Below are 13,758 nucleotides of genomic sequence, written 5' to 3'. Positions count from 1 at the left end.
TTCGAGTGTGCGGCGAAGCATGCTCACCGTACTGCGGCGCGGAGCTCCAGGACTTTTCCGTCTTCCGAAACTGGAACCGCCCCCACGGACAGCTCCGCCCCCCAGCGCCCCTTCCGCTTCCGGCCTCCAAGCCTGGCTGCTCGGGGCCCTTCACGTCAGTGGGTCGCACGCCATCTGCTTGTGCTCCGTTCAGCCCAGTCGCTCAGCCGTGTCCGACTCTGCGGCCCCATGAATTGCAGCACGCCAGGCCTCCCTGTCCATCACCAACCCCCGGAGTTCACTCAGACTCGCGTCCATCGAGTCGGTGATGCCATCCAGCCATCTCATCCTCTGTCGTCCCCTTCTCCTCCTGCCCCCAGTCCCTCCCAGCGTCAGTCTTTCCCAGTGAGTCGGCTCTTCGCATGAGGGGCCAGAGTATATGACGTGCTTGTTTCTCTGAGTGTCCTGTCTTCAAGGTCTACTGGGTGGAGCAGGTGTCAGAACCGCCTTCCTTTTCAAGGCTGAGCTGTGCTCCAGTGTGGGGGAGGACCACGTTTTGCTTACTGGTCATTTGCTGACAGGCGTGTTTCCGCTGCTGGGGAGGACGCTGCTGCCAGCGTGCTGGGCACGTGCCTCCCCAGAGCCCTCTGAATTGTGTGGTGCGCACGCAGGCAAGGGCTTGCAGGCCCCCTGCTGATTTCATTTGTAACTTTTGGAGGAGCTGTTCTGCAGGTTCGCGCCGCAGCCACACCACTTTCCATCGCCCCAGGCACCGCGAGGAGCTGTGTGTGAGCGCAGGGCCCGGGCAGTGGCCGGGGCGCTGCTGTGGTCACTGGGGAGGGTCCCCTGTCCAGGGAGGGCTTGGCAGGGAAGACAGGGCAGACCTGCGCCTGCTCCGCTGTGGGCACAGCCGGGGAGGGCGGCGGTCTTCAGGGGAGCACAGCCTGAAGGCCACACTGCCTTCCAGACTGTTCCTCAGGGAGCCTCCGTGTGGCCATGAATCAACCCTGAACGGGACAGAGGGGGCTCCTCGCGTGCGGTGCTCCGTTCCGGCTTCTCGCGCTTCAGCTCCTGCTTTTGGGAGCCTCCGTGTCCTCGCGCGCGCGGCCGTGCGTTCACGCTCCTCCTCTCTCTGTCCCTCCGGCTGGTGGCGGGCCTTTGAGGAGCTTCATTTCCAGGCTGCTCCGGAGGCTCTGGGCTCTGCACGCTCGCGGGTGGGCGCCAGGCACATTCTGACGGGCGGTGCCGCAGGTCGCCTTGGCCGGGTGCTGTCCCGCAGCTTCCCGCGGTGGCCCCGCAGTCTGTTCCTCCGCGGCAGCGCCTGGCGCTGGGGCTGCTGGCTGTCAGCGCCGTTTCCCAGTTTAACCACTTCGCTGGCCTCACTTTGTGGTTTACTTTGCGTTTCTCTGACGATCAGTGAGATTGAGCAGCTTGCCATGCGTGTTTGAGCCTCTTTTCTGCGATGCACCTCATCAGATCTCTTGCTCACTTGGCGGCCGGGCTGGCTGACTTCATTTATTTCTGTCTAAGTGATTTATGCGTCCTGGATGCGAAGCCCCCGTTCTGTGTATGTGGTGCAGATATCTCCTACTCTGTGGCTGCCTTTTGACCCTCTTGGTGGAGCCCTCTGATAAGTGGAAGTCCTTTTTTTTTTACTTCACCATAAAGTAGTCCAGCTTACCAATTTTTTTTTCTTCATGGTTAGCAGTTTTGGGTCCAGTTTAGAAATCTTTGCCCACTCCAAGGCCATGCTCACTTCTGAAAGCTTTCTGTGTAAAATACCCCTGAGGTGGCCTCTGGTGCGGGCGCGAAGTATGGGTCCAGGTGTGGCGTTCTTTTCTGTTGGGACGTCCAGTTGTCCCTGCACCTGTGGTTGAAAAGGTACTTTTAACCCTCACAGAAAGCCTGCGTTCTTAGGACCAGGGCCCACATTCTCAGATGGGAAACCGAGGCTCAGAGGGGAGCAGCATTTTGCTAAACGTCACAGAGCCGACAAGTGGCGGAACCGAGGTGTGAGCCCACACGTGATTCCAAAGCCAGCGCTTCCCTGAGTTCGGTTCCCGTCTGCAGAGTGTGCGGCATGGAGCTGGGCTGAGCCGGCGGGCCTCCTCGCAGGCGGCCCTGTGGGCCTAGGGCTTGAGCCAGCCAGACACGTGGAGCCCGAACACGTGAGGTATGCTCAGGTGGTGTGCGAGCCTCACACACGAGGGGCCCAGGACACCGCCCTGCTCGGGCCCCACGCACACACGCACGTGAGCACGTGCGCACGCACACGCCGACGGCAGCAGCCGTTCCGGGGGCTGGGGCTTCCCTCTGGCTCACTCAGGCATCTCCCGGCACCAGCCTCTCACGAGCGCTCCTGTGAGGCCGTGAGTCTGAGGCTGGTAGGAGCCGTGCCTGGACGTGCTGTCGCAGCAGGAAGCACGTCATTCCGCGGGTATGCCAGCCTCGCCGCTTAGCTTGGGCTCCAGCAGAAAGGTCCCACACGGGCGGCAGCTCCGAGGGTGGGCGCTCGCCCAGAGGCAGGAGCCGGGGGCAGCAACTGCCGCTGTCGGAGAGGGGAGGGGCTGCTGGAGAGCACCACCAGGCCTGGCGAGGGCCTCTCCCAGGGGCCCGTGGGGACAGCGACGGGCTGGGAGCCAGCAGCGAGGCCTCCTGCGCGTGCTGAGTCCTGTTTGCTGCCAGTTGCTTGTTTTAAGTTGTGAGATTCCCTGTGCACAAGGGCACGGAGACCGAAGTGGGAGAGGAGTGCCAGGCGGGAAGGAGTCTCGTCTCCCTGCCCCCGCCTGGCCCTCGTGCTCGGCGCCTCTGTGAGTCCTCCCGCCCCCAGCGCAGCCTGCGAGGACACGGATGTCCTCCCTGACTCCCTGACTTTGGGCCCTGTCTCTGCAGTGAAAGGCGAGGGCCGGCCTGGGGCGGCCGCCTGCCCCCTCTCCTCCGTTGTCCCAGCTCTCCGTCACCTGCCACCTGGGCCCCTCGGGCCCTGTGTGGGTGCGTCTGTTCCCTGGCTCGCCTGCGAGTAGCCCTGGGCAGGCCCGTGCTCGCCCTCCCGGGGTCGAGAGGCGAAGGCAGAACTAGGGGGGCTCTCCGTCACCTGCCGCCTGGGCCCCTCGGGCCCTGTGTGGGTGCGTCTGTTCCCTGGCTCGCCTGCGAGTAGCCCTGGGCAGGCCCGTGCTCGCCCTCCCGGGGTCGAGAGGCGAAGGCAGAACTAGGGGGGCTCTCCGTCACCTGCCGCCTGGGCCCCTCGGGCCCTGTGTGGGTGCGTCTGTTCCCTGGCTCGCCTGCGAGTAGCCCTGGGCAGGCCCGTGCTCGCCCTCCCGGGGTCGAGAGGCGAAGGCAGAACTAGGGGGGCTCAGGTCTTGTGCCCCGCCGTCCCCTGTGGTCCCCGGGGCTCCCGGAGCAGCCCCTCTGGGCGGCCCCCACGGCCTTTCCCAGGTGGGAGGGACCCGGCCTAGAAGCGGGGCTCCGGGGCGCCGCCCCCAGTGAGTGAGACTTCTCTCGGCTCTCAGGAGGCGTTCCGGCGGCACCGCGGGCTGCAGCTCCTGGCCCTCGTGGAGGGCGTGCTGCCCCGCCACGGCCGCGGCCGCCACGGCGCCTGGCACATCTCCTTGAGCAAGCCCAGCGAGAAGGAGCAGCACCTGCTGATGGCGCTGGTGGGCGAGCAGGGTGAGCCGGGCGGGGCTCGATGGGGCCGCCTCATGGGTCATGGAGAGAGGGGAGGGCGGATCCGGACGCAGGGCTGGAGGGGAGGACGCAGGCCTGTGTGCCGCTTGGTGTCGGAGGGCCTGGGGTCGGGCGCCTCGCGGCCACGGCGGTGCTGATGGTGCCCTCTGTGCAGGCGTGGTGCCCACGCAAGACGTGCTGTCCATGCTGGGCGACATCCGCAGGAGCCTGGAGGAGGTAAGAGTGCGGGGTGGTGGAGGCACGGTGGGGCGCGGCCTGATCCAGCCCCCGAGGGGCGTGGAGCTACCCGCAGCCGCCTTGTGAGCCATGTGAGACGGCAGGTGCGGACCCAAGCCACGGAGGGGGTGGTCAGGAGAGGCGCAGAGCGGAGGGGGCCTCGGGGGTCTGGGAGGGTGGGTGGCATTCCCTGGGTGAGCAGTGGAGAAGCACCGTGTCTGCCCAAGGAATCCTGCAGAGCCTGGTGGGCGGTGGAACACCGCATATTTCCAGAGGCATGGGAGGGTCACCACGCGCTCCTGGGGACCTGGGCTGAGGGGACAGGCTGGCAGACCCCCCCCCCCAAGATGCACTTTTACTCACCTCTCCCCTTGAGGACAGCCCGTGTCCTCCAGGCCCTGTCCACTCGCTGGCATCCAGGCCCTTATCAGTCCCCTTCATGCCCACGGGCCTGCAGTGTCCACAGCAGAGCTGAGGTACAAGAGCCTGGGCCCCCCTCCTATCTCCTGCGTGCCAGGCCGAGAAGGGCGGCGCCACGGAGGCTTCCTCTTGGTGTGGGGCTTCTTGATAAGTGCACGGAGTGCTGAGGGACAGACTGGGTTCTCCTTGGGCTCATTGCCAGCCGGGGCTGTGAGCAGGGAAGCAGCCCTGTTGAGTCCTGCTGGTGCCTGTCTAGATGAGAGCAGAGAGGAGATGCCCCCACCGGGGGCACAGCCGGGCTCTGCCCCAGACGCCCCACGAGACGCCGTGTGGGGCTGGCTGTGAGCTGTGGGGTTCACGACAGGGCGGGGCTGGTGGGCTCCGCCTTGTGTACAGGCCCTCCTGCCTCTTCCCACCCAGGGGTCTGGGTCTTCTGGCTTCACCAGACGCTTCATTCAGTTGGATTTGGCTGAAAGGCACACTGGGGCTTTATTGTTATTTTAGCAAAGAGTACTTGTTATAAACAGGCATGTGTCGTTTATTTGGCCCCACCGGGTCTTCGCGGCAGCGCTTGCGATCTCCAAGCTTGGTGACCGTGAGCAGGACCTAGAGCTGAGGCGTGACGCGGGCTTACTTCCCTGACCAGGGCTGGAACCCGGGGCTCCTGCATTGGGAGTGCTGAGTCCTAGCCACTGGACCACCAGGAAAGCCCCTGGGCTGGGTCTTTGGAAGGACACGAGTGGGCAGGTTTCGCGTGTGCATTGGTGGTGAATCCAGCAGGGAAAACTGAACCTGGGTAACGTAAAAAGTGGGAAAGCACTGGAAGGCCATTCACGGGAAGAAGAGCTGATCCCGGCCTTGGAAAGGAGGCCTGCATCAGAAAGCACCCCCAGGTCTCTGCTCTGCAGGCGGCACCCCCTGCCCGCCCCGGCACCTGTCATTTGGGGATGGCACCTCACCTTCTCTGCCCCTGGGCCTGAGACACTGACTGGAGAGAGTCTGCCCAGTCCAGGGGGTGAGGGGGTGGGGCACAGCAGCCACTTGCCCAAGGCCAGCTGCCCACCCGAGACAGCCCACAGCGTGGGAGTGCTGGGCCAGCTCAGTGACTCTGGTGACCATTCCGGCAGGAATAGGAGGCTGGGGTCAGCCCAGGGCATGGACGCGCACCCCAGGGTGGGAGCTGAGCTTCCGGAGGCGGGTGGGGCAGGTGTGCAGTGGGGAAAGTGCGGAGGCCCCCAGCTGCCCTGTCTGTGCCCACTTGGGGGGGGCAGTGTGGTCTGTGACGGCCAGTTCACGGTGGCCTCTGGGGATTGGGCATCCCCAGGTGGGCGTGGGGCCGGACGTCAACCACAGTTGGGTCAGAGGCACGGCGGGCCTGCTAGAGGAGGCTGGGGCCCTCCACCGAGGGTGGTGGGCTCAGGCAGGGCCCTCTCCCAGCACAGGTACCAGGCCTGTTCCCCATCCCTGAGCCCTAGTCCCATAGGCCCTGGGGGGAGCCCAGCACCCAGGGCCCCAGCTAAGGAGCTGGGCCCCCTCCCCCCCCCCCAGATTGGCATCCAGAACTATTCCACCACCACCAGCTGCCAGGCCCGGGCCAGCCAGGTGCGCAGTGACTACGGGACACTCTTTGTGGTGCTGGTGGTCATCGGCGCCCTCTGCGTGGTCATCATCGTACTCGGCCTGCTCTATAACTGCTGGCAGCGCCGGCTGCCCAAGCTCAAGCACGTGGTGAGCCAGCTGGGGCGGCTGGGGCGGCTGGGGCGGGGGGGCGGGCCCGGGGCTGCCCTGAGGGGGTGCCCGCAGGTCAGGCATGTGAGGCTGTGTCCTTGGGCCGGGAGGGGTGACTGCAGTGAAGCACTTGTGCGGAGGAGAGCGCCAGCCTCCCTCAGGTGCTGGAGGTGCGGGGCGTGGGCCGTAGCCCACGGGCGACAGCCCCAGGAGGAGCCCCTTTAGAAGGCGTGGGTGGTGAGAAAGGCGTCCGCTGGTGTCCGGGGCTGGGGCCCCTGGCTGCTGGGTGGGAGGCTCGGTGGTCATCTTAAAGGCTTAGCGCTGGGGGAGCCGCGGCCGAGGGCCTCGCGGGGTCAGGGCCGGGGTGCGGGCGCGGGCTCCAGCGCGCTCGCCCAGCGGCCCCTCCCGCCGCAGTCGCACGGCGAGGAGCTGCGCTTCGTGGAGAACGGCTGCCACGACAACCCCACGCTGGACGTGGCCAGCGACAGCCAGTCGGAGACGCAGGAGAAGCAGCCCAGCCTGAACGGCGGCGGCGCCGTCAACGGCCCGGGGGGCTGGAGCGCGCTCATGGGGGGCAGGCGCGACCCCGAGGACTCGGACGTGTTCGAGGAGGACACGCATCTGTGAGGGGCTGTGCCCCGCCCGGCCCTCGGCGCAGGGCCCCCCGCTTCCCCGGGCTCGGGGCGCGCCCCGGCCCCGCCCCGCCCCGCCCCCCAGGCCGCCCGGGACCCCATTAAAGCCGTCCGCAGAGCTCGCCGGCCGCGTCCCCGCGCGACTCGTTCTTGTGCTGGGCGGGGGCGGAGGGGCGGGCGGGCTGCGGGCGGGCGCCGCCGCCTCGGTCCTCCGGTCGCCAGGCGCCGCTGGGGAGCGGGCGGGCCGGGCGGGGCGGCCGCGCGCCGATATCCGGGGGCGGGGCGCGCGGGCCGCGCTGATATCCGGCGGGCGCCGCCGCCCTAGCTGGCTCGGCGTCGGGGCGTCTGCGCCATGGACACCTGCGAGCTGTTCTCTAGCTGCAGGAAGGGGGACGTGGGCCGAGTGCGGTGAGGACGCGAGGGCCCCGGGAGGGCGCGGGGGCGGTCGTGCAGCGCCCGCTGGGGGGTGCGGGGAGGGCACGGGCCGGCCCAGGCGTGGACCCCAGCCCCCGGCCGGCGCCCGAGCTCCAAAGCAGGGCCCTGCGGGTCGAGGAGTTCCTCCGAGCGGGGACGTGGGTGCTGGCGTGACTTGTCCCGGGGTTCCGGTGGGCTTAGGGTTAGGGCTGTGCCGCGGACGCCCGGAGGAGGCGCAGAGGGTGGAGGGAAGAGAAGGGCCCGGCGGTCAGATCCTGGGGGCGGGCCTGGGATCCCCGACGTGGCTACTGATGAGCCACGGACCGGTGCTGGGAACGTCTGGGGCCGGAGTCAGGCTCCGGTTGTCGGAGAGCCTGGGTGCTGCCATCGCCGTCACCGCGGCCGCGCCGGAGGCGGTGCGGCTTGCTTGGGAGGTGAGGCGCCTACTGTTTTCCTTCCCCGTCCTCCCCTGGAGCCCTCCCCGGGGCTAGTCCCGACTTTCGAGTCCTGCTGCCTCGCTGGGGACCTCCCCAGGTCGGGTGCCCCTTGGGGTCTACTTGGTAGCCTCCAAAGCCTGGTGCTCTTCAGAACACACTGGGTCCCTCCCGCCTGGGCATGTGCCGAGGCCTCCAGCATCCTCAGTGGTCGCCCCTACCCCCGCCCGTCTGCCGCCCTGTCTCCTGACGCCCACCTTAGGGAGTCTCCCGTTCTTCCCTCCCGCGCCTCCGGGCCCCTGCAGGCCTCCTGCTGGGCGGCCCCTCCCAGCGCTGTCAGCGGGTGCTCAGCCTCTCCAGCGCGAAGCCCCTGACGCCCAGCCTCCCACGTCCACACCCTGTCCTGGCTGCTCGGCCTTCAGCGCCTGTCCTGCGCTCTCTCTGCCTCACCTGCCCTCGCTGGAGGAGGCTTCCCTCCTTCCCCTCCCGCAGCCTTCTCTAACCCCGTCCCCCCTGCCCAGGTACCTGCTGGAGCAGCGAGAAGTGGAGGTGAACGTGCGGGACAAGTGGGACAGCACCCCGCTGTGAGTGCCGGGCAGGGGGGAGTGGGGCAGCACCCCCGCTGTGAGTGCCGGGCAGGGCGGAGTGGGGCAGCACCCCCCCCCCCCGTGAGTGCCGGGCAGGGCGGAGTGGGGCAGCACCCCGCTGTGAGTGCCGGGCAGGGGGTAGTGGGGCAGCACCCGCTGTGAGTGCCGGGCAGGGGGGAGTGGGGCAGCACCCCGCTGTGAGTGCCGGGCAGGGCGGAGTGGGGCAGCACCCCCGCTGTGAGTGCCGGGCAGGGCGGAGTGGGGCAGCACCCCCACTGTGAGTGCCGGGCAGGGCGGAGTGGGGCAGCACCCCCGCTGTGAGTGCCAGGCAGGGCGGAGTGGGGCAGCACCCCCTGTGAGTGCCAGGCAGGGGGGTAGTGAGGGGAGCGGGGTGGCGGCCTGCAGGCCTGACGGCGCCCTCGCCCCATCCCCTCAGGTACTACGCCTGCCTCTGTGGGCACGAGGAGCTGGTGCTCTACCTGCTGGCCAACGGTGAGTGCAGAGTGGGCGGTGGGCACATTCCTGCACCCCCTTGGGGTGCTCTCAGAACCCGTCCCCCGACATCCATCTCCGGGGCCCAGCTCAGCATCTGCCCAGCGCCTGGGAGGCCAGTCTGACCGGCGTGAAGTCCCACAGGGCCTCCCAGCCGCGCCTCCCGCAAGCTGGAGAGCCTGGCCGCGTCCGAGCGGCCCTGAGTGTGCCCCTCTGCCCCCGGCCAGCCCCGCCGGCACCACTGCTTTTCCTCGGCGCCTGGGCACACGCCGTTTGCTCTGCTCGGACGGCCCTTCCCCGGGGCTCGCCTGGCTCAGCTCCCTGCTCCTTGTCTGCCCTGGCGCCTCCACCGCACCCCTGTGGCAGCTGCACCAGAGCCACGCTTCACCTTCTCAGCTTTCTTCAGAGCCTCTGAAGCTACCTGTGTGTGTCTTCCTGCCCCTGGAAGCCGTTTTCTGCGGACAGGGGACCGTCTGTCTGTGGTGTGTCCTCGGGGCCCAGCATAGGTCAGGCCGGCCTCCAAGGTGTCTGTGTGCCGGGTGGCGTGTGCCCCGGGCCTGGCGGGGAGGGTGCTGGGGCAGGGCGGTCCCGGGGCCCCGTGTGTGTCTGTGTGTGTGGGAGGGCGAGCACCTCCCCGTCCCCAGCCGTGGTGGGCAGCCTTAGGCCCCGCTGACGGGCAGCTCTGCTGCCCTCAGGAGCCCGCTGCGAGGCCAACACCTTCGACGGTGAGCGCTGCCTCTACGGCGCGCAGAGCGACGCCATCCGCCGGGCGCTGCGTGACTATAGGCAGGTGGCGGCCTCCTTCCGGCGGCGGGACCTCTACTATAGCTTCCTGCTGCGGTGAGCCGGCCTGCCGGGGCCTGCGCCGGGGAGGGCTCTCCTGCTGCGCGGGGCTCTGGGCACACTGCTGAGCCCCCCGCGGCCCACAGGCTCCTGGAGCAGGGCCTCCACAGCGACGTGGCCTTCGTGGTGCACGGCAAGTCCTTCCGGGCGCATCGCGGCGTTCTGGGCGCACGCAGCACCTACTTTGCCCACATGCTCGACACCAAGTGGAAGGGCAAGAGCACGGTGGTCCTCAGGCACCCCCTGGTGCGTCAGCGGGCGCTGGGGGAGGCGCGTGTGGCGTGGCCGTCTCTGACCCTGTCTCTGCCCACAGATCAACCCCGTGGCCTTCGGGGCGCTATTGCAGTACCTGTACACAGGTGAGCCGTGCTCAGTGGGCAAGGGTTGTGGCACCAGACATGGCCTTGGGGCCGCCGTTTCCCTCTTGGGCTCGTCTGCTCTGGTGGGACGGTGCAGCTGCCTCCTCGGTCGGCTTGTGCACCCATGGTCTGAGGTCCTCTTGCTGTCCTGGGGCCTGAGAGCTCGGACAGCGGCCCTGTAGCCCAGTGGTTGGGCAGATGGACCACCCGCCTTCTGGGGGTTCGGGGAGCAGCCGAGGGCTTCCTCAGTCCCTGAGTCTCCCCCCGCACTGTCCCCGCACCCAGGCTGCCTGGACGTCGGCGTGGAGCGTGTCAGCGACTGTGAGCGCCTGGCCCGGCAGTGCCAGCTGTGGGGCCTGCTTGGTGCCCTGGAGGCCAAGTGTGAGTGGGGCCGTCCCGGCCTCAGGCCCTGGGCTCGGGTGGGCGCCTGCGGGCGGCCCACCCCCTGAAGCGGCGCGCTCTTCCCCGCAGTGGCCTCCAAGCCGGGTGTGTGCGTGAAGGTGCTGACTGTCGACCCCCCCAGGCGGACCCCCAGCTGCGGGAGGACCTGGCCCTGCTCGCTGACTGCGCCCTGCCCCCTGAGCTCCGGGTAAGGCCCCGCCCTGGGCTGCAGGTTGGGCCCAGAGCCTGGCGCTTCCCTTTTCTGAGCCCCTCTCTCGCTCTGTCGGCTCTCGTGTCTAACTCGACCCCTGGAACAGTGTCACCTTCCAGGGTGAGCTAGGACCGGCCCGGGCCAGGCTGCTCTCCCTCGCGCCTGCCCTGAGCCTGCCCCGCCTCCCCCCAGGGCGACCTCGGGGAGCTGCCCTTCCCCTGCGCCGGCCTCAGCAGCTGCCCCGACGTCTGCTTCCGCGTGGGCGGCTACGACTTCCTCTGCCACAAGGTAGGCGGCTTCGCCCGCAGGCGTGCGCCCAGCCCTGCTCCCAGGGCAGCCCTGCCTGAGCCCAGCCTCCCGCAGGCCTTCTTCTGTGGCCGCAGCGAGTACTTCCGGGCCCTGCTGGACGACCACTTCCAGGAGAGCGAGCAGCTGGAGGCCTCAGGCGGCCTCCCGGCCGTCACCCTGCACAGCGTCTCGCCTGAGGTCTTCACACACGTGCTGTACCATGTGTACAGCGAGCACACCGAGGTGCGTCGTACGCCCGACCAGCAAGGGGAGCGTGCGCCCGTGGGGGCTGCGCCTCCAGCCAGGGTGCGCTGGGGACCCCAGGATGCCTTCAGCTGCCCCGAAGGCAGCCGGCGTGTGTGCGGTCCCTGCCATAGAGACCCCAAGAAACAGCGGCTGAGGAGGAGGGCTTATCTCTCCCTTCTCCGCGGTGATGCCCAGGGCAGGGATAGCACCCAGCTGGGGGGCTCAGCGGGGCAGAGCACCCTCCGCAGGCTCCCGTCACAGCCACTGCGGGACGAGGGGACGCCCGAGTGGGGGCCTGCCCCACAGCAGCAGGCGCGGGTCTCAGGGCCGCGCGGGTCTCAGGGCCGCCCCGGCCTGCGCCGTGAGCCGCAGGGGCCCACCTTCAGTCTCCAGGCGCCCTCCCTCAGCCTCTGTCGTTGCAGCTGCCGCCAGAGTTGGCCTACGACGTGCTGAGCGTGGCCGACATGTACCTGCTGCCAGGCCTGAAGCAGCTGTGTGGCCGCAGCCTGGCCCAGCTGCTGGACGAGGACAGTGTGGTGGGGGTGTGGCGTGTGGCCGAGCTGTTCGGCCTGGCGCGCCTGGAGGACCAGTGCACCAAGTGCATGGCCAGGGTCATCGAGGAGGTGAGTGTGGGCCCCGGGCGGCCCGGCCTGGGCGGCGGATGGGCCCTGATCCGGCCTGTCCACAGCTGGTGCATCAGGAGGACTTCGTGGAGGCCGTGCGGGAGGAGGCCGCAGCTGTGGCTGGCCGGCAGGAGACGGACTCCATCCCACTGGTGGACGACATCCGATTCCACATGGGCAGCCTGGTGCAGACCCGCCACGCCACGGAGCAGGCCGCACAGCGCCTGCGGGTGCTGGAGGAGCTGCTGGTGTCCATCGGCCTGGACTGCTGACCGCCGCACGGGGCTGTCAGGGAGCCGGGGGCGTCCCGGTGGCTGCAGCGGCACTCTCCACTCTGCTTGGGGCCCCGGGAGGTTCGCCTGGGGATGAGGCCTTTCTCAGCACAAACCAGCCCCCGAGCTCCGGGGCTGGGCACCACTCAGGGCATCCTGGGGTGAGGGTCTCTGAGGGCCTTCCTCCTTCAGCCCCCGCCCCTCCTGCCATGTCTCCCTGGGGGAGCTGGCTTATTGCACAGAGCCGCCACGAGGGGGCCACAGTGTCAGCGTGGCAATAAAGCTTGACTTCACTGTGGGAGCCTGTGTGCCAGGACAGGGTAGGGGGCCTCATCGACAAGAGATGGTGTTGGCTGGGGCCCTGAGACCTGCCTGCCGGGACCGGCCCTCTGCCAGGCAGGCTCCTCTTGCTGAGGTCAGCCTGTCCCCCACCCTCGGGGGCCAGGGCAGGTTTGGAGGAGCCAGCAGTTGCTTCCCCGGCAACGAGGCAAGGTGTCTGTGGTCTGGTACACACTTAGTGAGCCCCGCTGTTCTTACCGCCGTGCGGCTAAGGACAGAAGTCACTGTGTGACCTCAGCCCGGAGCCCAGCTCCCCATGCCTGCTTCTAAGCGAACGCTCGAATCAGTGTTCAGATGTTACTGGTGAAAATGATCCGTGCATTCTCTCCCAAGCCTAGACCCCAGCAGTGTTCACATCTGGGGAAGTAGACCAACCACCAAGGAAAAACGCAGCGATGGGAAGTTCTCGGTAACACGGAGTGTAGGAGCAGCTTGTGGCCCCCAGGAGACGGCCTGACAGCACGGACGCGGCCCCGTCACCCCGGGGGCACCAGAGCGCAGCCACGGCCGATGTTTCTGTGTGGATTGTCGGCATTTGGGTCACTAATGACATTAAAATATCGCTTATTTTGATTGCCCAGGTTTTCGGTGCTCCTGAGTTCAGTGCCCAAGGCAAGAGCGTCACTGGCCTCCCCCTCGTTCTGGCCCCAACCCCAGGATAGTTTCTGCCCTTCTATAATAGCCCTCCCACCCGCAGGGACGCGGGCTCGGATGTGTGCTTTGTTCCACCTGGAAAACTGCCTTCAGGGCCGGGTCTCCCTGCAGCAGGCTGTGGAGGGGCTGGGGGCGGCAGGAAGCTGGGCCTGCAGTCCCAGGGCTGGGGCCGCCCGCCTTCCTGGAGCAGAAGTTCTGAGGGCATCAGCGGCTCTCACCTGGGTAAGGTCTGAGCCGCAGCCTTAGGTGGGGACTGATGAGGGAGAAGCTTCTGGAAGCCTGGCTGCACGTCCCATTGGGACCTGTGCCGTGGCAACTGGGCCCTGGGCTAGAGCCGCAGCGCCTGTCATTAGGGTGTGTGCGGGGCGGCGCCGCCAGCCCCCGACCCCAACGCTGGTGTGCGTCCCGGGGTCCTGAGGGGCCCCTGCAGGAGTGGGGTCCACCCACTGAGTCTCACCGTGCCCTTGCCGTGTGTGTGTGTGTGGGGGGGCGGGCGGGGGTGGCGCCACCAGCCCCCCATGCTGGTGTGCATCCTGAGGGGCCCCGGGATGCGTGGGCTCAGCCCTCTCCACCTGTGGGGTCTCAGACCCTTGTGTGCACTTCCCAAGGCCTCTCAGTCTCTGCAGCAGCTGCCGGGCGGGCTCTGAGGGTCTCTCCTGGCACCTCAGTCCCAATCGGGGCCCCGCCTCACCCCCCACCTGCTCACCTGCGTGTCGGCCTCTGCGGGTGGATGCAGCCCGGGTCTCCCTCCCGCAGAGCCTCAGGCGCACGCCTGGCTCCTCCCCCAGCTCCCCTGCCCTCAGCTGCGGCCACGCCCGCAGGGGACGGCTCTGGCTTAGAGCCTGCAAAGCCCCCTTTCCTCTCTGCTCTCCCTGCCGGCCAGGAGTACGCCTTGGCAGGAGCAGGAGCTGGCACCTTGCTCCACGGGCAGGAAGCCCCGCACTTCAGGCAGGGCC

At 68.3% G+C, this 13,758-nt stretch overlaps 2 protein-coding genes across 3 annotated transcripts in view; both read left to right on the top strand.

Annotated features, from left to right (window-relative positions):
• PODXL2 (podocalyxin like 2) overlaps nt 1-6,793 on the top strand; it is a 42,003-nt gene extending 35,210 nt beyond the window's left edge. For both annotated transcript variants that reach the window (XM_069562119.1, XM_069562120.1), the window contains 4 exons: nt 3,489-3,645; nt 3,818-3,879; nt 5,848-6,027; nt 6,442-6,793. In XM_069562119.1, coding sequence (XP_069418220.1) covers nt 3,489-3,645; nt 3,818-3,879; nt 5,848-6,027; nt 6,442-6,654 — 612 coding nt within the window. In that variant the 3' untranslated portion in view covers nt 6,655-6,793. The remainder of the gene's footprint in view (nt 1-3,488; nt 3,646-3,817; nt 3,880-5,847; nt 6,028-6,441) is intronic.
• Nucleotides 6,794-6,935: 142 nt separating this feature from the next.
• On the top strand, nt 6,936-12,723 carry ABTB1 (ankyrin repeat and BTB domain containing 1). The gene is given in 13 exon segments (XM_069562122.1): nt 6,936-7,067; nt 8,029-8,091; nt 8,531-8,586; nt 9,282-9,426; nt 9,516-9,675; nt 9,743-9,788; nt 10,074-10,169; nt 10,260-10,298; nt 10,301-10,377; nt 10,573-10,668; nt 10,744-10,911; nt 11,337-11,537; nt 11,603-12,723. Coding segments are annotated over 13 exon segments (1,410 nt in total). The 5' UTR covers nt 6,936-7,011; the 3' UTR covers nt 11,810-12,723.
• The last annotated feature ends 1,035 nt before the right edge of the window (nt 12,724-13,758 follow it).

The sequence above is a fragment of the Ovis canadensis genome, chromosome 19 (assembly GCF_042477335.2).
Source record: "Ovis canadensis isolate MfBH-ARS-UI-01 breed Bighorn chromosome 19, ARS-UI_OviCan_v2, whole genome shotgun sequence".
Taxonomy (NCBI): domain Eukaryota; kingdom Metazoa; phylum Chordata; class Mammalia; order Artiodactyla; family Bovidae; genus Ovis; species Ovis canadensis.
The sequence above is the reverse complement of the archived record's forward strand: the minus strand, read 5'-3'. Positions and strand labels throughout refer to the sequence as shown.